Raw genomic sequence first — 26,057 nt, 5'->3', positions numbered from 1 at the left:
TCAAGATTGCTAGCCCTATTACTACATAGATTAATTAAAGTAAGTTCTCAAAAATAGTAATTGACATTTAATCTTCCCATTCTCATTTCTCATCGAATTAATTAGAGCCAGTTCCCAAAGCACAGGTTACTAATTGAGAAATTCCTAAGATTTTTACACTTAAGATTGCGTTTGGAAACGATGCAAATGGAGTGTAAATCCCGGTTCATGGTAAATTTGCACTATGGTTCACTTTTGCCTGTGTTTGGCAACATTACATTTATGCATTGACAAATGACAGACCAATGCATATTTACATTGACAATAAGATGTAAAAGTACCTCAATAAAAAGGAAATAAATTTTCTTTCAAGTGGGCTTTTGATAAAAAAAACATATACTTTATTGGAATTCGTGTTTGCATCCATTACACTCTACATACTTGCATTAGCACTTATTTGCATCGTTTCCAAATGCAACCTAATTTACACTCTTTGCAACAGACCCTAAAGTGTTAAATGCAGAAAGACGAAGGCAAAGTTTTGAGGTTGAGGTTTTGACTTCCCATGGTCATAATTTATCATTAGTATTTGAAAGTTTAGGTTTCAGAGTAATTTATCATTGGATAAATTTCTTAAACTACCCTTATGGTTTAACTAATTGATTAAATGGGCCCTTATTGTTTGAAAAGTAACTAACGCTACCCTTACTGTTTCTGATAATTTTCTAAATCTTCCAAGAATCATTAAGCATGGATGAAAAAGTCAAATGTCCATTTTGCCCTCCTAATTGATTTTCAGCAGGAAGGTTTCATCTCTCCCAAACTACTCTTCACTCTTCCACTAAAAGGTCATCGGCGGTAGAAATTGAGGACTCATAGCGGCCAAAATCTTTGTCGGCGACGGAAAGCTCCTCTTCACTATCACGCTAAAGGTCGTCATCGGCAGAAGTCGAGAACTCGCAACGGCCAAAATCGCCATCGGCGACAGAAAGCTCCTCTTCACTCTCATGCTAAAGGTCATTGACGGCAAAAATCAAGGACTTATAGCGGCCAAAATCGTTGTTGGCGACAGAAAGCTCCTCTTCACTTTTGCGCTAAACGTTGTTGTCGGTGGAAATCGAGGACTCACAGCAGACAAAATTGTCATCAGCAACAGAAAGCTCCTTCTCATTCTCTCACTAAAGGTCGTCGGTGACAGAAAGAGGGAGACGGAGAGGAGGGATCTCTGCAACCAAACCAAAATTACCTTGAATTGCATCAGACCCTGCAACTCATGGCGTGAACGAACCCTTCCTCTTCTTCTCTTCACCTCGTCTGCTGATGCCAGAATGTCTTCAATGCGTCCTCTTCTTCTCTTCACCTCATCTGCCAATGCCAAAATGTCTCCAATGCCTCCAATTCGTCCTCAATAAATGCCCTTAAAGTGTCCAAGGTGGGAACTCGGTTTTTGCGTTTGCCATGGCTGTGAATAACTATGGCACTCTAGCTAAACCTAATTGCATATGGGAACTTGGTTGTCGTGATTCCATTCTCATCAGTAAATAAATCAAAAGCTTCAAGCAAGTAAACACTTATCTAGAAATTTCTTCCCACAATGGACCTTTGAGAGTGGAATCATAGAAAGCAACATCCATTTTCAGACCATATCTTCAAAAAGACCAATGTTTCTTGAGGAGACATTTGATGATAAGAGTAGTCGGTGGTAGTGGAGAACCAAATAGGAGTGATGAGATGTTTTGTTTGCAATAGAACAAGGGATTATCCACTGGGTGATAGGGAACCAAAAGGGATTGTAGGAAAATGAATGGGGATATAAAACGGTGGCGAAGATGGTAGGGTTTACATCAAGATCGGGTGGAAAATAGGATTTTACATCAGAAAGTAGGGAAAGAGATTACCCTTCTGCAAGAAGCCCAGGCAGCCACGACCAATCCTCAGCTGGTGTGAAGGCATTTTGAAGAGGTTTCATTGCTAGAGGGATTGTTGTTCAAGTAGAAGAAAAAGAGACAGATTGTTGGTCCATGACAACTTGGTCTGTGATTGTGCAAACCTTGTTTTTGATGACCGAGTTCCCATTTATCAAAACAAAGAAGATTGCTGGAACAAGGTTCGCAACATCATGAAATGATTCTATTGACCAAAATCAGACTCTCCATAGGAATCAATGCTTCAACCGTTCTCAAAGTCTTGTTATTCTTTCTCTGTGAAGCTCTCTGCAACTAATCTTCTAATAAGCTTTTCCTAGGTTTCATCTCATTTTTCTTTTTTACTAACTTCAATTTTGTGTCTTGGACAAGAATCTCGATCTCAACGAGTCAAAAATCATTGAGAATAGTGGAGTTTTTGTGTACTTTTCATTGATTTTCTTTGAAAACCTAAAGGTACTTTTCTGTTCTTATTCGTTGCTGACTGAAACTTGAAAGACTCAAGGAGTTCTTCTGTGCTAAGTTAGATGGAGTAGATGAAACATGGATGAAAGATTTGGGTGGTTTTGAGCAACATTTCTAGTGTGGAAAAATGGAGTGATCCGAGTGAAAATTTATCAATGTTGGTTGATTTGATTCCCATCGAACAATTGTGAGCTATTTTTTACGAGATTCTATTCCTTAGATAAGTAGAGGGAGAGGAAGGGTAAATTTGGGTTTTAAAAAAAATTATATATCAGTTTTGATGGAATATTAACAGATTTTAACGATAAGGTAGAATTAATCAATTGTCAAAAATAATAAAACTAACTTTAGTCAAATTTCAAACATAAGAATATACTTAATCAATTAACTAAATCATAAGGGTCGTTTAACATATTTATCCTTTATCATTATTATTATTGAAATACCCACGTGCTTTACCATTAACTAATAATAACGCCAACCCAAAACCCTAAGTTCACCCACTTTGAGGTTGAGGTTTTTACTTCCCGCGGTCGTTCCCAGGGCGCCAAGGTCCAGACGTCCATTCCAGTCCACCCATCCAACAGAACAGAATGGTACATTGCTATACTAGAGTTTTTCCCTTCTCTACAAGCTTGATTCCCCGTTCATGTTGGATTTTTATGCGTTTCTTTGATTGCCTTAATAACTGCCTAATTTTGTTTGAATATATTCCAGTCTCTGGTTGCCAACGAAGATTTTCAGCACATTTTGCGTGTTTTGAACACCAATGTCGACGGGAAGCAGAAGATCATGTTTGCCCTCACCTCAATTAAAGGTATTGGCAGGCGATTCGCGAATATCGTCTGCAAGAAGGCTGATGTCGATATGAACAAGAGGTTAAGTTTGTATTTTCTGTGACTAGATTTTCTTGGTGTTCAGCTTCGTCAGACTAATGGGTTCCTTCTTGTTTGCTTCTCCTGTCGTTCTTATTTAATGGGCACTTTCTGGTTTTCTTACTGTATTACAGTGTGTGTGGTTGGATCCTTTTTTATTGGAATTATGTGAAATATTGGTCTCGTTTTTGGCAGGGCTGGTGAGCTATCGGCAGCTGAGCTGGAGAATCTTATGGTGATCGTTGCGAATCCCCGGCAGTTCAAAATCCCAGACTGGTTTTTGAATAGAAAGAAGGATTACAAGGATGGGAGGTATTCTCAGGTGGTGTCGAATGCATTGGATATGAAGTTGAGAGACGACTTGGAGCGTTTGAAGAAGATTAGGTAATTTCTGTGTTGCTTTTTATTGACATCTTCCTAAACAACTGTAGTTTCTATATTACTGAAAAGAAATTTTGTTCCATTTTCACATTGGTCATGCCGTTAATCAATGTAATTTGTTAGTATAATTGGAAAGGATCATGGTGGGACTCCTTTTGCCTTTAATCTGTCCTAGAGTAGTAGATTATATATATATATATATATTGATGAATCCTAGAGTAGTAGATTATTGTTCCAGATGGAATTCTTGATTTTGATTTTCCTCTGTTAGGACTTATATAGTGCATGCCTCCTTGGCTAAGGTACGATAATGTTGTATTTGACAATTATACATTTGGAGACAAAAAAGTGTAACTTAAATCTCTAGATGTGCCTTTAGATTTATACATCCTTGGAGTAGAATTGGTCTGTGCCTATAATGTTACTCAATTATTTATTGCATGCAAAGGCTTCCTAGGGTTACAACGATGTGTTCAATGTCAGAGTCAATAGTTGCATCAAGCATCGAAAGGGTGTTTTTTTGCTGGCAAACTCACTTCTGGATAAACACATTTCAGAAATGTGAGTTGATATTTGAATAATAACAAGGAGCAACATCTCATTGTTTTAATCTTATGGTTATAATTTTTTGTTTAATTCTTATGAACTGAATCTGGGCAACTTTCAGAACTCCAATTCCACATGATTATTCAAATAGAAATTGCACACTGGATGTAAAACTAGCATCCTCTATTGAATTACAGCAAGCATGGTATAGTTATGCTACTTAACAAAGTTTGGACCCATTATTAACTACTTATTGACAAAATAAAATACTGAGGTAGCCTGGCAGGGTTATGTTTGGCTGTACTGTTGTCAGTTAAGTCAGTTGGCTGCTTTCACCTCCTCATAGCCATTTGGAAACATGCCTTGTTTACTGGATGCTTGCAATTTACTCCTTAACCCAATCCTTTTACAGAAAATCCTTATGATGCAATCCAGTGGTTCTTATAATAGAAAAAAATAGGGCATGCATCCACATGGTTATGTTGATGGGCTTCCCTCAATGGAGTTGGTCGAGGAGTAGGGGGTAGTGGGCTTCCCTAAAGAGTCTGAATAGGTGACTGCGAGAGGACTGTTTGTGTGGACAACTGGACATTAGGAGAGTTGGGAAGTTGGATGAAAGGATGAAGGTGTTGCATGCAAGTTTAGTTGGGAGGTTTGTGGGTTTGGAGTTGGAAGTAGAAAATGTTGAAACATGTGTGGTTTTTGAGTGGGGAGTTGAGAAGGTGATGGGTGTAAGAAAGTTGAGTGGAGGCTTGTTCTTATTCATGTTTCATAGCAGAGAAATGGCGGTAAGGCTTGTTCTTCTGTGCAAGTGGCTATGGAGATATGGCGAGGAACCGAACAGCCTCTGGCACCAAGTCATACAAGGCAAGTATAGTAGTATTGCTATGGATTGGTTTTCCCTTCAGCCACAACAATCCTATGGAACAAGTATTTGGAGAGGAATAATAGCTTGACATCCCATGTTTCAATCTTACATTTCCTACAAAGTAGGGGACGGGAATAGGGTCTCCTTCTGGAAAGATAGATGGTGTGCTAATCAACCACGTGCTGAGGCTTTTCCCTCACTTGTTACCTTAGCCTGCAACAAAGACAGTACTGTAAATGATTTCTTTGGGCTGGTTACTTATTGGTCAGGTGATGTGGATCCCAAGATTCTGGAGGAACCTGAACGATTGGGAGGTGGAGGTTTTAGGGTCGATGCTAAGCAGTTTACAATCGATCCAGCCTGGCAACAGCATCCAGGATGCTAGAGTCTGGAATCCAGAAAAATCTGGCAGTTTCTCTACAAGGTCTTGCTATTTCGTTCTGTTGGGCTCAGGTCAAAAAGTAGCTTGGTCCTGGATCTGGAGTGCTCAAGCTCCCTCCAGAACAAAATCCTTTTGTGTGGCTGGCTGCAAGGGAGAAGGTGCAAACTGCTGAAGCTCTTTTGAGACGTGGAATGGAGATTGATAATGTCTGCAGTTTGTGGTGTTCAGCCTCAGAATCCATCCAGCACTTGTTAATCCACTGTCCCTACACGCATCAGGTGTGGTGCCATTTTGCTAAGCTCTTCGAGCTCTGCTGGGTTCCTCCCTTCTTGTTTCTAGAACTCTTATCTGGTTGGAGGGTTAGTTCCTTCTCAACTACGAGCAAGTTCTTGTGGAACTGCTTGCCTTTTGTTGTTTGCTGGCTAATCTGGCATGAAAGGAATCAGAAGGTTTTTCGGGTCAAAGCTGAACAGGAGGAAAGAAAACAGGGAAGGTTGAGAGGAGTTTAATCAGTTGGGCTGGTAGCTCCACGCTTTTTGTGGTTGTGAACGACGCCACGGCCATATCTTTGTTAATCGATGGAGATCTCTTCTGCCTTGATTGCTATGCTTTTCCCTTAATGTATATGTTTTGTGCATAGTTATAGGCTCTTTTTGTACATGAGTTGAGAGCGGCTTGCCCTCCTTTTGATCATTAACACAATGCTTTTCACACTGGTATCCGAAAAAGACTCAAGAAAAATGAACTGGCTAAAGGGGTTGGGGGTTTTGAGAGGGATGGGCATTATTGGAAAAGAAGTGACAAAAATTGGATGGATGAAGGTTTCAAAGAAAGGGAGAGTTTACAACTGGAAAAAAAGAGGATTGAAAGAGGAGTGGGTTTCGATGGTGACGAGGCTCGACAAGAGCAAGAAGGAACCGGGGGTGCTGAAGAAGAAAAGAGGAGCTAGGTAGATTTGCATTCCAACAATCAAAAAGAGATTCTGGAGCTTGAGAAATCAAAGTAGGGGAGCATGTGGCAGGGACCAGGAGCATTTGCGGGCGGTAGGCAGTCTGAAGAGGGAACATGCTGGTTCGATTCATGGCGTGACAAGCAAAAAGACCTATGAAGCAGGAATTGGGTTGGAGGTGAGGGACGAAAGGGCCTCAGAGAAGGTGGGGGACAAAATGTTAGAGAGAAGTGTTGTTGCTGGTTCGAGTAATGATGAGGCAAATCCAATAGTTCCTTCCTTTGCTGTTGTTCCGAGTAATTCTAGTGAAGGAGTGGAGGAAAACAGGAGGGAAGGAGGAAGAGGAGGGAGGGGGAGTGGTGTAAAGAGAAAGAGATCTACTGGACAGGTTGCAGAGCAAGGTCTATAACAGGAAAAGATAGGCGTGGGGATTTACTACCGAAGAAGTTGGGGAAAGGGTGGAAGAGATGGGAGGAGGGGGAGGGGGAGGGGGAGAGGGAGGGAAGGGAGGACCCGAGGAGACATAGGAAAGAGGGGGCAGCGAACAAGAAGTGGTTGAAGGCAACCCACACAGGGGAGGTGGAAAATGATAAATTAGTGGGGTGGGAAGTGGAAATTAGGGCTGCAAATGGTATTCAACTATCCAAATCCTATTAAGGGTGATCCGAATTTGATCTGTCTATAATTGGATCAAATATGGATCCACCCCTATCCGATCTGATATAATCTGATTCAATTTGACTAAGCAATATATATGCTCAAATATACTTAAAATTTATGCTATATCTATAAGTAACATTGGTTTGAATGTGTATTTTCACTAAATTGACACAGTCTCAAGTTTCATCCAAGTAATTTTTAATGCATCTTGTTCATAAAATGTAATATTAGTCATTTTTAGTTCATTTTATTAATGAAATATAGCATTATCATTTTTAGCCTAACTTATACTATTTAAAATATCCGATTCAAATCCGCTATATATCTGATGGATACGATCCGATTTGAATCAAATTTGGATCTCCTTATTTCCTACTCGATTTGATCTGTTTGCAGCCCTAGTGGCAGTGGGTAAGTCTCTTGGGTTATTTTTTTAGGGTGGGGAAGGATTTGCAAGGTTTGCATTTGAGCATTTTGAAAAGAGTAAAAGGGAGGAGAAGAATAGAAAGGAGAGGATTGAGGGGAAGGAGTTCATATTGGCACCCCACATGCACATCTCAGCATGCATTGGGAACATTTCCCGAAATTGTCATTGGGAGATGTTCCTGATGCACAGTTGGGATGAGCTGTGGGGCGCAGATGTGAAAAGGGTTGGAGTGATGGAGGTGGAGAAGAGCTCTCTGAAGAGGGAGAGTAGGAAGTTGGAAAGGTGTGAGGTAGAGGAATAAGGAGAAGAGAGATAAAATGAGGTTGTTAAGTTGGAATGTGAAGGGGCTGAGGGTGGGGAGAAGAAGGGTTACAGTGAGAAATTTGATTAGAAAGTACAAGCCAGAGGTGTAAACATGGTTGGAAGAGAAGTAAACTTCGTGACATTCTCAAGATAGAAAAAATCTCTGAAAGTGGAGGCTAAGAACTTTCTGCTTGAGGAGATGAGAATCAAGGGGCGCCCCAGTTTGAAGGTAAGGGAAATGAAGTTGGCAACAGTTTTGATAGAAGGTTCAGAGATGGTGGAATGGCTCAAGGACTTTATGGTTGAGGCTGTGGCAAAGGGAAAGAAACGAAGCTGGAAAGAAAATCTCACTTTGACAGGAAGAAGGTATGTACTGGAGTGCAAGAGAAATACAAGAGGATCCTTCATTGCCCTTTCCGAGTTTTTTGCCAAAGGGAAGAAACAAATGGTGTGCTTTCCTGAGGGTAAAAAGAGTCAAGGATGGCAAAGGGTTGCAGCAGAGTTGAATGCTATTCTTAACCACTGGAAGATAGGAAATCAGGAGGTTAAAGAAGTCAAAGCAGCAGACACCCCCTCTGATTTTCTGGGCCTTATACAGGACATCCCAGCCATGGTGCACAGAACAACCAACGCCACTGTCACTATTATCAGGAGGAAAGATTATTGGGAAAGCATGCTAGTTGTTGAAGCCAAGAGACCAGTCTCCGATTGGGAGGAAGTTGCTAATCTTGTGCAGCATAAGTTAAAACTTAGAAACACTGGCTGAAAATTTTGATTCTGTTCGCAGAATTCTCAGTTGATGAGCTGCAAAGAAAGTGGAAGGAGATAGCAGAACTTGTTCCAATGAGGAAGGTCTCAAATGTTTGTTGGATCCCCCCACCCCATGACTTTGTTAAACTGAACTTTGATGGCAGCAGCTTGGGCAATCCAGGGCCATATGGAATAGGAGTAATAAGAGATGAACAAGGGAAGCTGTTAGCTATGTATTCTGGACCAGTTGGGGTGGGAGATTCTTTGAGAGCTGAGATTCTTGCAGCTCTTGAAGGGGTACAAAGAATCAAAGATATGAAGGGATGAGAGATCCATCATATGGATGGCCGAACCCTGTAGGCAGGTTGGGCGAAATTTCAAAAATTTCTCTCTCTCCCATGTGGGAATCACATTCCCTATTTTAGAAAACTGCATTTTCAAGGATCAATCTTGAACCCTAAACCAGAGCAGTTCTGAAACCAAAAGGTAGGATAGGGAAATACCTGATACAGAGTAGTAGTAACTCCCAATGAAAGTGTTCACGCCCAAGGAGATCACCAAAGACTGCTCCCACTGAAGATGACACAACATAGGGTGGAGCAGAATCAACAGGGTGGTTCTTCAGCAAGAACCTGATTCTTCACCAAGAATCTGATGGAGGCGAGTGAGCACGACTTCAGATCAGTTTTTCTTCCAAAAACTGATATCAAGAACCTTTCTTGATCGCTCCTACAGGTGGAGATTGAACTGGCAATGGCGGCAACAACAGGAGAAGGCAAGAGCAGAAGATGGCGTCAGTCCAACTGCAGTTGTCTTCTCTCTTGTATCAGTAATCTGATTGGATGAATTGGAGTTCACCCTCCTCCTCTATTTATAGCCTTAAAGAGAGGTTCTCCTAATCCCATTAGGAGTTTCCTAATCCAAATCTTGTATTTGGATCTGGACTCTCTTTAAGAGATAAGGAGAATCTCTTATCTTATCTGCAGATAAAGATAAGCTCTCTTAATCTTATTAGGAGTTTCATAATCCAAATCTTTATTTGGATCTGGACTCTCTAAGTGGATAGGGATAACTCCCTATCCTATCTGCTGATCTAAATCCCAGAACCGCCCCTTCTTTAATTAATCATATTACACCAGTTCGAATTGGGCATTAGGCCCATTAAGTATATGTGCTCACTTTTCCTCCAAACTGCTACCCAGTTGGGTATCCTTGTATGGTGATGCGCTTAGAAGACACTAGCAAGTGCACTAGCCGATCAAGTAATATAATGATGAGTAGAGTATTGTTCCCACGGGGATTGATCCAACAACTACTAGTACTGAATCAACCTTTTGTTATCTGATAAACCGAAATATTTAACAAAGAAAAACCCTAACTCCTAATTAGCAAACTACCCTAAGCAGTTTCGGATCAGACCACCTTTAATGATAAGAAGAATTTCTGCATGCAAGAACTAGCAGAACCGGTTTAGCACTTAAATCTTTAAGCAGCCCAACCGAAGTGAATTCAGTCTTGGGTTGGCGAAACCCTAATTTTATGAGCAGCCTCTCTCGAGCGCAACCCACTCTATCTATGAGCAATAATTCCTATATCTCTATCAAAAATTTAATCGTCATAGATGCATTAAGAGCAAGGAGTCGACAAAAATTTATTCTAGTTGAAAGAATGCCAACGAATCATGCAAATTATCTCTAAGATGCATTCAATCCGTTTTCTTGATTAGTTGATCTGATTACCTAAACTCTTTCTCAAGCAATTCAAGCAATCCAATAAACAAGAATAATTCGGCCAAGATTATTCTATTAATCAAAAACCCTAATCAAGAAATCCCAAGAATAAATCACAATCAATCGGATCTGCTAAAATGTTAATTACATATCAGATTTGAAGTCCATCATGGTTCGGATAAAAGAAAGAAAGAAAGAAAGATTCAATAAAGAAAAATCATGAAACCCTAATTGAATCTAGGTTACCAAATTGCAGAATCAAAGAAGAAGACAACCTAAGATTTCTGCATCAATCTTCGATCTCCTCTTCAATTCGCATTCAACAGCCTTCTCTCTTCTCTAGCAGTTCTTCTTCTTCTTCTTTGGTTTTGTCTTCAGGGGTCCGAACCCTAATTCCCTATTTTTCTTTTCTTTTTATACTCTTCCTTTCAGCCCCTCTTCATTCTCTAAAGTCAGCCGCCTTTTTGGAGCCTCCCTTAGGGCTGTGGTTGGGCTGCTGTTCTTAATGGGCCGAACTGCTATTCTCCCATAAGGTTTCGGTTGGGTTGCAGTTGGGCCTCTCTCCTTGGTGGCTTTAGTGCTTCCCATGGGGTTTCGGCTGGGCTTTTCTTCTTGATGGGCCGAAGTATGCTCTCTTCACCCTAGATTGTCCCAAACTCTTAGTTTCCTGGAATTCTACTCAATTAGGGTAAAAACCATGTATACAACAATAAAAATGATGTGTAGCATGCTCTCTTCAGCCACATGGGTTCAACCCGGCCTCTGTTACAAGGCCTGACCGAATTCACTGTAGGTGATAGTGAACCCCTGAGCCCATCACCATGGGCTCTTAATGGGCCCAACATTTACACTAAATGGTCATTGGGTTAAGCTACCTTATAAAAATCCAAGGACTGTGGGCAAATTCAAGATTAACCCATCAGGTATTACCCTCAATGGTCTTACACTTAACCTCTCAGCCCATAATGATCAAACACTGCCCGACAAGAGATGACCTTTCCCTCGGCTGCAAGGTACAGTGTTGCATTCTCTACTCACATGGATCCCGGGAATTAAAACATTTTGCAAACATTTTGAAACCATAATATATATGTATATCTCTATATAAATATATTTTGCAAAACAAATTTCAATGGTTGAAATCGGCTACCGGCAGCTTTGGTTTCCATAAGAGAGAGTGCATCCCTGATCATTCACTTTTTCCGACAAAGGGGCTGATCCTGTCACTATGATCACCCACTCAGATGAATTCTCGGACTGTCCCAACATACCCAGGTTTTGACCCCCTCTAAGGATCTCACTGATTGGCATGTCAAAGACAGCCCAATCCAGCACCTAGTGCAGTATCATAATCGAGTATAGGGGTCAGGTGTAACATTCAAGTTTTGCCCATCTATCTCCAAGGTCCAGGGCAATACTGGAGTTCTGGTCCAATTCGGGGTTTCAAGAAAACCCACACTGCATGTACCTCAGGTCTCTCCCTGGCAGCTGAGACAAGCCACCCCAACCAACTTGGCGGCATATCAGTGTTAGCCTTGACAGGATAAATCTCCCCAGATCTATCCAACAACTGTGAAGATTCTAAACTAACACGAGTCTTATATGTGTCCAATTTCAGAGTATTACACAGAAACATACCATAATAACATGAATCAAATATGTACTTTATTCATTTACATTAAAAGTCATAAGGTACATCATTCTGATTGGAGCCAAGGGCATACACTGTTTAACAAGATATGCATATTAACAAGTTGATCATAGAAGGAGATTCTAAAGTGGTTGTAAACTGGCTGAAAGAGGATAGTCTTAGACTTTGGAATTACAATAATGAAAAGAGGAAATTCAAGTGGCTAACTAAGGACATGGAAATCCAATACAAATGGGTAAAAAGAAGTGCGAACTCTTTGGCAGATGGTCTAGATAGACAAGGGGTGAACAAGCATTCTATTTTTTGGGTTGTCTTGTAATTTTTGTTCTTTTGATGCTTAATGGTTGTTCTTGGGAGCTAAGATTGTTTAGCCCCCTTGCCTTGTAATTTTCTCATATTTTTAATATTAATTCAATCCACAGTTATTGATAAAAAAAAGTTAAAACTTAGAAACACTTTCATATTAACTCCCTTTAATAGCATTAAAGCAGTGTTCGACCCTCTTGACAATGTGGTAGAAAGTACAACTCTGAATTTTCAAGAAGCTTGGGGATCTTTTAGTGTGTTTAAGTGGACTCCATCCTCAAACTCTAAAATTTTTTCAGTTGATGGTGTGGTAGTTAGGGTAATTGGGCTGCCTTTCCATCTTTGGACCCATGAGGTTGCAGCCTCCATTGCAGTCTTATGTGGAGCTCATCTTGATGGGGAATTTTGGGTAGACCTTCGATCAGGAGCACTTCTCTTGAGTGGAGTTAAACTAGAAGAGATCCCCAGGAAGGTGACTTTCTATGTGGATGAATTGTTTATTCAGTGTGGCTGGTTTCCTCCATTGAAGTGGCATTGTGGAAGGAGGGGCGAAAGGAAGAAGATGAGAGGGTAGAAACATAGATGTTACGTGGAAATTTGAGATTAGAGAATTAGTGGTTGGACAGAGATTACACAAACATTTTTTTTATCAATAACAGAAATTTTATAAAAAGAGATAAAGAAATTACAACCAGGAGGGAGGGGTAAAAGACTTAACCCTCCCTAACAAACTGAAAAAACATATTACAATATAGCCCAAAAAGGATTTGTTCTTCCCACCCCCTGTTTGGCCACGGTATCAGCCATGGAGTTAGTGCACCTCTTTGCCCATTGAACCCTTACAGACATATTCTGAGTTAGCTGAGTAATTTTCTTTCTTTCATTAGAGAACTTCCACAAGCTGGACACTTCCTTCTGCAACCATTTAATAGTCAATTGAGAATCTCCTTCCACCAACAACTTACTAATATTCAGTTGTTTAGCTCTTTTAAATCCTTCTAGAGCTGCCAAGATTTCAGCTCTTAATGAGTCCCCCCAGCCTTAGGCTATTTGAAAGTTTATGGAAATATGGCAAATGAAAGACATGTGGCTGAAGAAACTAGATTGGCACCTACTAGGACCTATGCTCAGCCACTCAGGTGACTATGGATGGCACCAAAAGAGGGGTTTTGAATGGTTTAAACAACTCCATGGTAACAGAAGGGAGCAAGAAGAATAAAACGGATGGGTTGGTATTGAAAAGGAGTGAACCGTTGGGTTAAACCAAAGGAGGGGTTAACTTAAAGGGTCATGTGTCGGCCCAAGATGAGGGGTCTAATGTACTGCCAAGACCCATTGCTCCTGAGGTTGGAGCCGAACCATTTAAAAAGATTTCTAGGTTGATTAATGGGCCGGGGGTAGAAGGCCCATCTACACCAAAGGCACATGATATCTTAAAGCCTCACGTGAGGGAGAGACATTCTTTACCAGATGGTACCATCCTTTTATCATCGTCCTCAAATGCGCGAAGCCTTGATCAAAAGCCCTCTCAGAATGGCATTTCTCTCCAGTGGATTCCAACCAAAAAACTCAGAAGGACTCTCGGCAGATGGACGTAACCAACACAATATTAAGCTCAATGAGTTTGAAAAGATTGAGTTGGGTTTCTCAACGGAGGAAGAAGTAATATCTGACTCTGAAACTGAGGATACTATTAGTCTGGGAAGTGTGGATTTGGGGCAGTTGAAGGATTTCTATGAAAAGGATAATCTAAGCACAGAGTTGTTGTTCTTAGAGGATGTTGCATGTGATCCCTTAGCAGAGGTTTAGGGGAATTTTTCTCAAGTTCGTATGTCACCAAGAGATGCGATGAAATTAGCAGAAGCTACAAAGGATTTGTAGGGTACACCCAACCCAACAAGTGATCCCTGTCCAAAAGTGAAGCCCTTTCGCACCAATGAATTAGAGGAACAAGAATCACTCTGCCTTTCGAACGCAGAGCCAGCGGTTAGGGGAAAACACTCTAAGGTGAACAAGAATCACTTGGGCCTGGACCTGATTCCAGTCTTTGGAACCTTAGTTCCCCTATCCTTTTAGTCTTTACCCTTTGGGCCAGGTATGTTTGTCAATTCAATTTTGGGTACTAATGAGGGCTCTTTGCTTGGAACATGTATTCTAGTGTCCCAACTTGAAGGAATGACCACTGGAGGAATCTCTAAGAAAGTGGGAAGTGCTCGTGTAGGGGGAGGGGGAGTTTTACCATTGGAAAAGAGGCAGGAGGAATTAGAGAGAATCTAGGGTTAAATCTGCGATCTTCTTGAGGAGTATGAGTAGCAAGAGGAATTAATGGTGGAAAACTCTAAACAGGTCGAGGATGTTACGGATCTTTTGGAGGGCCCACCTAAATTTAGGGTGAAGGAAGGGGAAAGAGGCAGTATGGTTAAGGGTTGTAAAAAGGAAGAGGACTTATCTTACAAAAAGGAGCAAGAGGAGGATTTAGAGAGGATATGGGAACTAATATGTGCTCTCCTTGAGGAGTATAAGAAGAAAGAAATTTCTTTGGAGGAAAGTGCAAAAAAGGTTGAGAAAATAAAAGTGCCTAGGGAGCATCAAGGAAAACATGGGGTAGAAAACAACCAGAGGAAAAAGAAAAGAACTGAAGTGGAAAGATTGATCTCAGACGTCGAAGAGAACATCGAGTTCAATGGGAGAGGGGAGAGAAGGAAGAATTCCAAGTAATGGGTGGCAACTCTAGGTGGGCTCTCAAACAATTGCTCTTATGAAAATTATTAGCTGGAATGTAAGGGGTTTAGGCAGTGCAAGGAAGAGAAGGCTAATTAAGGACCTCCTTAGAAGAGAGAGGCCTGATATTGTGATGATACAGGAGACCAAATTAGCTGAATTTGATAGAAGGTAGGTGAAAAGTGTTTGGAAGAGTAGAGGAGTAAGATGGGTTTCCACACCTTGGGGGGCTTTAGGGGGTATAGTCACTTTTTTGAGAGAAGATTTTGTGGAGGCCATGGAGGAGTTAATAGGTAATTTTTTGGTGTCTTTGAAGTTTAGGATGGTTTCATATGGGTGTTAACCAAAGTGTACGAGCCAAACAACTATAGAGAGAGAAATGAATTCTGTGATCTAACATCTGTTTTGCAGGATGGATTGTGCGAACAGCCCTGATTTATTGATTGTTGTTTTTCTTTTATCAGTAATTAATTTCAGATTATTTTCTTGAATTAAAGATTTAATTAAAGATCAAACCCTAGACCCATTCGAACCAAGATTGGTTCAAATTGTTTGGACCGAATCTAGGGTTTAATCAAGGCTGAAAGTCAGCCCTAATTTTCCCACTGATGGGCCTAAGGATTGATATTTAATTAAATGGTTAATTCAGCCCAACCTGTAAAAGCCCAGTTTTAAATAGTTAAAACTGCTATAAGCCCACTTAACCCTTAAAGCTATATGGGTTGAACCGTTCGGCCCATATACCTAGATAATGTTAATGGTTAATATTATGGATTTAAAATGGGCTTCAAATGGGCTTTACAGATAATTAATTGATTGGATCAATTTATCCCTGCATGTGATGTATGGATGTGTGATGTGCTACGTACATGGGTCATAAGTGCTTGGCCCATGCTCAATCGACAGTGGCTCTTGCGCACACCATGGCTGAATGCACATCATTGCCATGGTGTCCCTTTTGGTCATTGGATGACCTCCCTCAGTGGTGGGCCCCACACCTCATCATGAGATCTCGTGCGGAACCCTAGCCGATTTAGGCCCACCAAAATCTGGCTTTATGAAAGTCAGTGGGAGTCACTTTGGTTTGACCTAAAGATAAAACTATGGCGTAATTATCTGTTCCCTCCAGATAATATGAGTGCATGTGATAGGGAGATTCATATGATGAACTCTCTAAAGGCCTTCCATCATTAGCACGAGGATGGGTCCTTCAGTAATGAGGAAACGCACCAGAAAATGGGCTATCCATTTGTAGTTGGGCTTGTTTAAGTGTTTCATAAGATGATAGGGGCGTCATAGACCGATGTGGGAGGGGCTTCACCAGAAAATGGGAACTCTCTCACGGTACCTTGGCGTTCACGAATATGATGGGTAAGCATTCACTGGATAGAAATGTTTACCTGAAAACGGCTCTAAACCTTGTCTGACAGAGGCCAGAGGGAAAACTCATATGATGAGTGGATTTGATTCTTCACAGAAAGGTGGTGGGATTATGCAGCTGAAACAGTTGGCTTCATGCACCCTATGTGATTTCCCACATTTCTAGAGACAACCCGTAGTCTCCGTCACTGAGAAAGGAGAGAAATCTCAGAGACGAATAAATAGAAATGGATCGTAGATTAAAATCCATATCTATGAAATGAACATGAATCAAATTAGGTCGTGGACTGATGTTTGCTCTTTTATCAGAAAATGGCAAACGGATCATTTGCAAAGCTACTTGATGACAACAAGTTGAAGGGCCCAAACTATGCTGATTGGTATAGGAACCTTATGTTGGTCTTAACCTCTGAGAAATTGGACAAGGTAGCAAAGAATCCTGCCCCGGATCGTTCGGGAGATAGGGCTTCTGAGGCCCGAAGAAGAGAATACCAAGAATGGGAGGAGAAAAACTCCCTTGCCCGCTGCTATATCATTGCCTCCTTAGACAATCTAATTCAGAGGCAGTTCGATCAGATCGAAGTTGCTAAGAACGTATTGGACAGTCTTAGGACAATGTACGAAGAGCAGAATCGTTCTACTCGGCAGAAGGTCTTGAAACAGTTCATGACCGCGCAGATGACCAAGGACCAACAAGTTCACGACCATTGTCTTCGGATGATGGGCTATATCAACGAACTAGAGGCTCTTGGATCCGGGCTGGATTTGGTAACTCAGATCGATGCTATTCTCAACTCTCTGCCTCCATCCTTTAATCCATTCACCATGAACTACAACATGAACAAGCTGAACGTCAGCTTGCAGGAACTCAGCAATATGTTGCAGAGGGCCGAAGAATTGATTAAAAAGGATGAGCCCATTGCCATGCTTGTTGAAACTGGCAAATCGGACAAGAAAAGGAAGGCGAAGAGAAAGCCCTAGAAAAAGGCTGCCAAACCCAAGAAACAGAGGAAGGACAAGGCATCAGATGCCTGTCATTTTTGCAAGAAGACCGGCCACTGGAAAAGGAATTGTCCTGCCTACCTGGAATCCAAGAAAGGTAATTTCGAAACTTGTGTTATAGAAACCAATTTGTTGGTAGCTTCTGCGTCCTGGTGTATTGACTCCGGGGTTTCAACTCATGCATGTAACTCACTGCAGGGGTTCAAGGTAAGCAGAAGGCTGAGTGAAGGAGAAGTCACACTCTACTTGGGGACTACTGCAACTGTTGCAGCCGCGGCCATAGGAACCGTGGAATTATATTTTAGAGAAGGAATAATTGTACTGAAAGATTGTCTTTATGTACAAAATTTAAGAAGAAATTTGATTTCTGTCTCAAAACTGTGTGCAGATGGTTATTCTGTCTTCTTTAGTAATACGATTACTATTAAAAGAAACAACAGATTCATCGCATACGGGGAACTGGAGAACGGTCTCTATGTTCTACATCCTTCTCTAGAAACTAACATAACCGAAACTACGTCGGTTGAAAACCCCAAGAAGAGAGCACGTGATACAGTTAATCCCACGTGTCTGTGGCATTACCAACTTGGCCACATCGGTGTTGACCGAATCACAAGGTTGGTAAAGGATGGTCCTTTGGATTTTCTAGCTGTAGAAGATCTTCCCACCTGTGAGCCTTGCCTACAAGGCAAGATGACGAAACAACCATTTAGTGGTAAGCCTGAAAGATGTACAGGCACACTTGACCTAATACATACTGATGTATGTGGTCCCCTGAGTGTTAGGACACGAAATCAACACGTGTATTTCATCACCTTCACAGATGATTTTTCACGATATGGTTACGTGTACCTAATGAGACACAAGTCTGAATCCTTTGAAAAGTTCAAAGAGTTTAGACAAGAGGTCGAGAAACAGTTAGGGAAAGAAATTAAAGCCCTTCGATCAGATCGAGGTGGCGAATATCTCTCTGACGAATTCAGGGACTACTTAAAGGACAATGGGATAGTATCACAATTAGCTCCTCCTGCTACACCACAACTTATCGGTGTTTCAGAGAGGAGGAATAGGACCTTATTAGATATGGTCCGGTCGCTTCTCATACACTCAGAGTTACCCACATCCTTTTGGGGTTACGCATTAGAGACTGCGATTTACGTGCTGAATCGGGTTCCAACCAAATCGGTTCCGAATACTCCATATGAACTTTGGACCGGAAAGAAACCAAGTGTCAGACACTTGAAGATTTGGGATTGTCCAGCACACGTTAAAAGAACGAGTGCAGACAAGTTGGAATCTAAGACCAGTCGTTGCCTATTTGTAGGCTACCCAAAAGGCTCTGTAGGTTACCTCTTCTATGACCCAAGTGAGCAGAAAGTGTTCTGCAGTCGAAATGCGCAATTCTTGGAAACCGACTATATCCTGGACACCCATCGTCAGGAAGTTGTTCTTGATGAGGAGAGCTCAGGAGCAGTGGGAGATGTCCCACAAGTTTCAGGTAGTGACCAACTTAGAAGATCCACTCGGGCATCTAGGCCACCAGTCCGTTATGGTTATGATCAGGATAGTTACCTGGTGGAAACCTTGACTAGTGAGGAGGATCTCGTGACTTATGCGGAAGCTATGATGGACATAGATTCCCAGAAGTGGGTGGAAGCCATGAGGGCAGAGATGGACTCAATGGAGACCAATGGAGTCTAGACTCTAGTAGATCCGCCCTCCGGGGTAAGGGCAATCGGTTGCAAATGGATTTACAAGAGGAAGAAGGGCCCCGATGGTAAAGTTGAGACCTTCAAGGCTCGTCTGGTGGTGAAAGGGTACACTCAGAAAGAGGGCATCGATTATGAGGAAACCTTTTCGCCTGTGGCCATGCTTAAATCCATTAGGATCCTGCTAGCTATAGCAGCATACGATGATTATGATATTTGGCAGATGGATGTCAAAACTGCATTCCCGAATGGAGATCTTACTGAAGATATCTATATGCAGCAGCCGCAAGGCTTCATTACTGCAGGTCAGGAAAACATGGTATGTAAACTTAATAGATCCATTTATGGACTTAAGCAAGTTTCTAGAAGTTGGAACATCCGTTTTGACTCTGCTGTCAAATCGTTTGACTTCGAGCAGAATCCGGATGAACCCTGTGTCTACAGGAAGTACAGTGGGGATAAGGTTACCTTCTTGGTTCTGTATGTAGATGACATTCTACTCATTGGGAATGATGTAGGAATGTTAACTACGGTGAAAGTATGGCTTTCGCAGCAATTCTCCATGAAAGATCTTGGAGAAGCCTTCTATATACTGGGTCTTCGACTCTATAGAGATAGATCGAAGCGGATAATTGGATTATCCCAATCTGCTTATATTGACAAAATAGTCAAAAGATACAGCATGGAAAACTCCAAGAAAGGAAATGTTCCTTTTAGGCACGGAGTCACTCTCTCCAAGAAGATGTCTCCCAAGACTTCTGAGGAGATTGATGGCATGAAAAACGTTCCCTATGCCTCTGCCGTAGGGAGCATCATGTATGCCATGCTGTGCACTCGTCGTGACATTGCTCAGGCAGTGAGTGTAGTAAGCAGATTTCAGGCCAACCCAGGGCAAGAGCATTGGACTGCTGTGAAAAACATACTTAAGTACCTTCGAAGGACAAAAGAGTTTTATCTGGTGTTCGACGGTAGCTCACTACAGATCCAAGGGTATACAGATGCCGATTTCCAGTCAGACCCAGATGATAGAAAGTCTACATCTGGATATGTTTTCACGATAGGATCGTGTGCTGTTTGCTGGAAAAGCAGCAAACAGGGGTCCACTGCAGAGTCCACGACCGAGGCCGAATACATTGCCGCAAGTGAGGCTGCCAAAGAAGCTGTGTGGATGAAGAAGTTCGTTCACGAGTTAGGAGTTGTTCCGTCCAGCACATCACCCATTCCATTATTGTGTGACAACAATGGAGCCATTGCTCAGGCTAAGGAGCCACGAGCCCACTCGAAGTCGAAGCACATCGAGAGGAAGTACCACGTACTGCAGGAGATTGTTGGTAGAGGGGACGTCCTGATTCAGAAGGTAGCGTTAGCGGAAAATGTAGCAGACCCATTGACAAAGCCACTATCACAGAAAGTGTTTGAGAAACACGTGGAAAGCATGGGACTCCGGCTAGTACCTGATTGGACCTAAGTGCAAGTGGGAGCTGTTAGACAGTTTTGTATGCCCTTAGCTTCAATCAGAATGATGTACTTTATGAGTTTATTGTAAATGAATAAAGATACATATTTGATTCATGTTCCCTTGGTATGTTTCTGTGTAATACCCTTAAACTGAACACTTAATGAGACTCGTGTTAGTTTAGAATGTTCACAGCCAGTGGGTCGGTCTGGGGAGACCTATCCTGACAAGGCTGACACTGTAGTGCCACCAAGTCGGTTGGGGTGGCTTGTCTCAGCTGCCAGGGTGAGACCCTAGGCACATACAGTGTAGGATTAATTGAATCTTTGAACTGGACCAGATTTCCAGTATTGCCCTGGACCTTGGAGATTGATGGGCAAAACTGGAAAGTTACACCCGACCCCTAGACTCGATTATGATACTGCACTAGGTGTCGGATTGGGCTATCTTTGATGTACCAATCAGTGAGATCCTTAGCGGGGGTCAAAACCTGGGTATGTTGGGACAGTCCGAGAATTCATCTGAGTGGGTGATCATAGTGACAGGATCAGCCCCTTTGTCGGACAAAGGTAATGATCGGGGATGCACTCTCACTAATGGAAACCAAGACTGCCGGCAGCCGATTTCAACCGTTGAGATTTGTTTTGCAAAATATATTTTATATAAGATATAAAAGTATATATATGGTTTCTAAATTATTTGCAAGAAGGTTTTAATTCCCGGGATCCATATAAGTGGAGAGTGCAACACTGTTCCTAGTAGCCGAGGGAGAGGTCCTCTCTTGTCGAGTAGTGTATGATCATTATGGGCTGAGAGGTTAAGTGTAAGACCATTGAGGATAATGCCTGATGGGCTAATCTTGCATCTGCCCACAGTCCCTATGTGTTACAAGGTGCTTGGCCCAGGGACCACTTAGTGTAAGTGTTGGGCCCATAGAGCTCATTTGATGGGTTTCGGGGGGTACACTGTCTTCAGCAGTGCATTCGGCCGGGCCTTGTAACAAAGGCTGGGCTGAACCCATGTGGCTGATGTGTAGATCAATGCTTGGGTCTCACGCCATACAAGGAAGCCCAACTGGGCAGCAATTTGGAAGGTTTTTTGAGTACATAACCTTAATGGGCCTTAAGCCCATTTCGAACTGGGCTGATTTGATCAGTCATCTAAAAGGGGGCGAATTCTGAAGTGGGTCAGCTAAAAGGATTGGGCTTAGACCCTATTCACTCAGAGAGTCCAAGATCTAAATAAGATTTAGATATGGAAACCTCCTAATTAGATTAGGAGATAGCTGATCTGATCTGCAGATAAGATAAGGATTATCCCTTATCACTAAGGGACTTCTAACCCAAATATGATTTGGAATTAGCAACTCCTAATCTGATTAGGAGCTGATCCCTTTAAGATTATAAAAGGGGAAGGGGGCGGCAGCCTTGAAAAACCATATAACATCAATAGCATTCTTCTCTTTAAGAAAGAGAGATTAAGAGATTTCCTGCATACTGCGAATTATCTTCTGCCGCCACCTTCCTGCCATTGCCATTCCTTCAGTTCGATCTCCAGTTCTTGGGAGCAATCAAGATTGGATCTTGATTTCAATCTTTTGGGAAAAGATTGATTGGAGCTGTACTCACAAGCCGTCCAGTTGATTCTTGCGAAGGGTCAAGTTCTTTTGAAGAACATTGCTGATTCTGCTCCATCCTTCACTGCGCCATCTTCAGTGGGAGTAGATTTTGGATCCTTCCTTGGGCGTGAACACCTCCATTAGGAGATAGTATTTCTCCGTATCAGGTATAATCCTCTCCCACTCCTTTTGGTTCAGATCTGGTTCAGTTTATGGTTCAAGATTGATCATTGAAAATATGATTTTCTAAATAGGGAATACGATTCCCAGTTGAAGGGAGAGATAAAATTTTTGAAATTCGCCCCTTATTCCGCAATCTTTGGGCGTCCATAGGATGGATCTCTCATCCCTTCAAGATTGCCACACTCTTCTCCCCCTGTCTCAGGTTCTTCACATCACTTTTCAATTTGTATGCTCTGGCTACATTCAGTTTCTGTGAATAGGTCTCAGTTACACTGTCCCATATCTCCTTAGCCGAAGACATCCAGAGATAGTGCTGGCTTATATGGGGTTGCATAGAGTTGACTAATCATCCTATAACAATATAGTTCTCTTGCATCCATCTTTCAAATTCAGGGTTTGTCTCTTCGGGTTTCACCTTTCTGCCCGTGAGATACTCGAGTTTTCCTCTACTACAAACATAGATTTTTATAGATTGTGCCCAAGCAAGATAGTTCGTCCCATCTTGCTTAATTGTGGTAACACTAGTCAAAACGGAATCTACTGAAGCAGGTCTAGAAACTGGCACCTGCTTGAACTCACTTCCGTATCCCTCCATTAATCAAACGGAAATCAAAGAACAGAAAATTTTGACTATATGAACTTACTTGAAGTCAAACCAGAACTTGGGTGCTTGAAAAACTAGGGTTTTGCTCCGTCCAATAGATGGGAGGAAGAGAGAAGACATTGCCGCACCTACCAGACTAACCCAAACTCTTCCAAACCTGAACCGCCCTCCTTTAGCAGTCACAAGACACCTTCCAAGCACAGAGCGCCACACCCTAGCTTCACCTTTCTTGTTAACCTCGAAAATCTCTAGTCGGCTAGGGTTTTGGGCAGCAGGAAAACAACATCACTTCTTGGCAAAATCTGGCCAGAACTAAACTCTCCAAACCCTTCTACCAACTAGGCAAGTGATTCTCTATACTATAGAGAACCTATCTCTCCATACACTCTCTTGATTTTAGAGTGTAGAGGAACAAAGAAAAAGAAGGAAGAGGAACTGAACCTGCTCTGATACCAAGATGTAAATCAGTCCTCTAATATCAAGATTAAACTTAGTGATTAGCAGAATAGAACAGGTCTGAATAACTGTATAAGAGAGGAAGATGACGAAGAGAAGAGGTAAGAGAAGAAGTCGAATCAATCACCCTTCTCCTCTAACCCTATTTTATTAATCTCTAAAAAATTGATGATGACAAGTATACCCTTAAGTGGGCGGCCAGCTTGGCAGTTACATAAAAAAAATAAAATAAGAACAAATAACAGGCCCATTAAATGAGGCCCATCAACATAAAATAAAAGATAAAATAAAGGATATCACACGAAAGGCTGTTAGGGCCCATTCGGCCCAGTCTCTTTACAATAAGAATGAAGGATGATATCTGGGAAGTGGATAGTGGACAGTGGACAGTGGACGTGGAGTGGCTGGAACTGAATGCAGAAGGGTTGTCAGGAGGTCTGGTGATTTTGTGGGATCCAGGGCTGTACAGGAAAGTAGGTGAAAGGGTAGGAATGTTTTTGGTTTTAGTCTGTTTTCAGGAGATGAATGGGGAGTAGTGCTGGGGCTTGACAAATGTGTATGGATCCAATGTATTGAGTCTCGTTGCATCAGTTGGAAATCTAGTGCCAGATTGGATTTGAGTCCTTCCAGTTTTTGCTCAAATTGATAGGGCAGATTTTGGGGAAAACTTTTGGGATGTGCTTGAAATTCAAGCCTGTAATGCTGAAAATTTTCTTGTTGATTAGAGATTTAGAGTACTATTGGCATGTCACCTTTAGGGGTGCAACTCGGGTTGGCATGAGTTAAGCTTCGAGCTTGGGTCAAGGCAATTCAAGTTTTGACAAAATCCCAACCCTAACCCACCCAAGTTGTACCCCTAATCACCTTGACACCCACCTAGATTGTAAACACTACCTACCTGTTTAGGTACTATTGGCATGTCACCTTCTTTATCTTTTAATAATCTTTTATCTTTATTCTTCAAACAACAGCTTTGTTTAGGTATATCCATATCCTATCATTTCTCTTGTGGCGACCCGTGCTTCATAAGGGTTTTGACATTGATTACAGTATCTTGTTATGACGTCTTATTGCAATATGGAACTCCTACTTTCCTCTTTTTGTTCATTTAGAAGCATAGACTTTTTACGTGTATATTCACCTTGACTGTCATGTAAAATCCTGGCAACATGGTAAACACTACCTACCTGTCTTTCTCGTCAGCTCAATATTATTTTTTTCTTCTCCTCGGTTCCTCATTTAATTAGTTTTGACATGAAAGGCAATACAAGCATCCAAAAAGGTGTTATTTACTAACCTGGAACAGATGATCTAATAATAAATAGTTAATTTTTAAGTTGTGAACTGTTTTTAGGTGGGAAATTAGTTGCTTTCCAGTCCTCTATTTCGTTCTGACAAGAAAAATTTTTTTCTATTTGGTAAAGACATTCCAATTGTGTTGATTTGTGCAAGTCGAAGCTGTTTAAACACATGTGCCTTGAACTAGTCACACAGTTGACCTGCACCAACGCCCCCTTTTCCCTACATGAGCACTTCCATTACCTCTTCTGAGTGTAATGGTGTGTGCAAGGATTGACTCAACTTTAGGCCCCATTTGGTTCGCGGGAATAGGGGTCTGGAATTAGAATCGGAATGCGCTATTCTGATTCCAACTGTTTGGTTGGGTGGAATCGGAATCCCATTTCCATTCCTGCTGGAATGGCATTCCCCTATTTGAAGGAATGGCCCCCCTCCTTTGGTAATGAAACAAACAGATTATGGGAATGGACCATTCCGATTCCGATTCCAATTGTAAACCAAACGGATCCTTAGATGAGTGAAAAATGAGAGCTACCTTCTGATATGGTGCATCTTCTGTTATACAGGAACCATCGTGGTCTGAGGCACTACTGGGGTCTCCGTGTTCGTGGTCAGCACACCAAGACCACAGGACGCAGAGGAAAGACTGTTGGTGTTTCCAAGAAGCGTTGAGTTATTCTTCTTCTCGTATATTTAAAGGTAAACTACTATCTAGTCGACAGGAGAGATTCTTTGTGTTTGCGTCTTTTGAGATGTTACTTCCCCTATTTCAGAAGTAGAGTAGTGGCTAGATTTACTCGTATGTGTTTGATTAATTAGTATAGTTTTTCTTTTAAATGAATATTATTTGGCATCTTTTCTTAGTCAAACATTTTTATATATGGGTGTTTTTCTTTTCTTAATTTTGTCTTGATGTCCAAACCTTTGATGTCTTTGAATCTGGGTCATTCAATTTCTTTTTTCGTCTTGCTTTTTTTTATTCCATTTTCGTTCTGAACAAATATAGAGGCGGATTTACTAAAATGCAGTGCCAACTCTTCAAAATTACGAATCCTCGTTTTAAATGCCTCTATGTTACAAATGGCCCTACCATTAGGCCGTCCAAAGGACATTCTATTTGTATTTTTTCAATTTACACAACTTATAATCCGTTATTTGTTTTTTTCTTTTGTTTTTAATTCCAGTAGGGCAATCTACTATCATTTCTAGCCTGCCAAGTGGCCCATAATCAGTGATTTCAGTCCATCCATTCAACCAGACATCAAGTCTGGTATTAGATTGATGCTCTAATTTTAGATTAAGGGTGATGGCAAACCATGTATAGCGTGCATGATCAAACCAAAAGAGCATGAGTGATATATTGATATCTATATTACTTTCAACAAATTTGACAGAAACAAGCTCCAACAATCTTTCTTTTGAAAAAGTTTAT

At 41.5% G+C, this 26,057-nt stretch overlaps 1 protein-coding gene across 1 annotated transcript; it reads left to right on the top strand.

Moving 5' to 3' along the window:
* The first annotated feature begins 2,827 nt into the window (after positions 1–2,827).
* On the top strand, positions 2,828–25,527 carry RPS18C (S18 ribosomal protein). The gene is made up of 4 exons (XM_010270280.3): positions 2,828–2,965; positions 3,087–3,247; positions 3,440–3,628; positions 25,192–25,527. Exons 1-4 carry the CDS (start codon positions 2,963–2,965, stop codon positions 25,295–25,297), a joined length of 459 nt encoding a protein of 152 aa, XP_010268582.1. The 5' UTR covers positions 2,828–2,962; the 3' UTR covers positions 25,298–25,527.
* The last annotated feature ends 530 nt before the right edge of the window (positions 25,528–26,057 follow it).

This window comes from Nelumbo nucifera, chromosome 1, assembly GCF_055504915.1.
Source record: "Nelumbo nucifera cultivar China Antique chromosome 1, China Antique-T2T, whole genome shotgun sequence".
NCBI lineage: Eukaryota > Viridiplantae > Streptophyta > Magnoliopsida > Proteales > Nelumbonaceae > Nelumbo > Nelumbo nucifera.
Note: the sequence above shows the minus strand (reverse complement) of the source record. Positions and strands in the feature narration are given on the sequence as shown.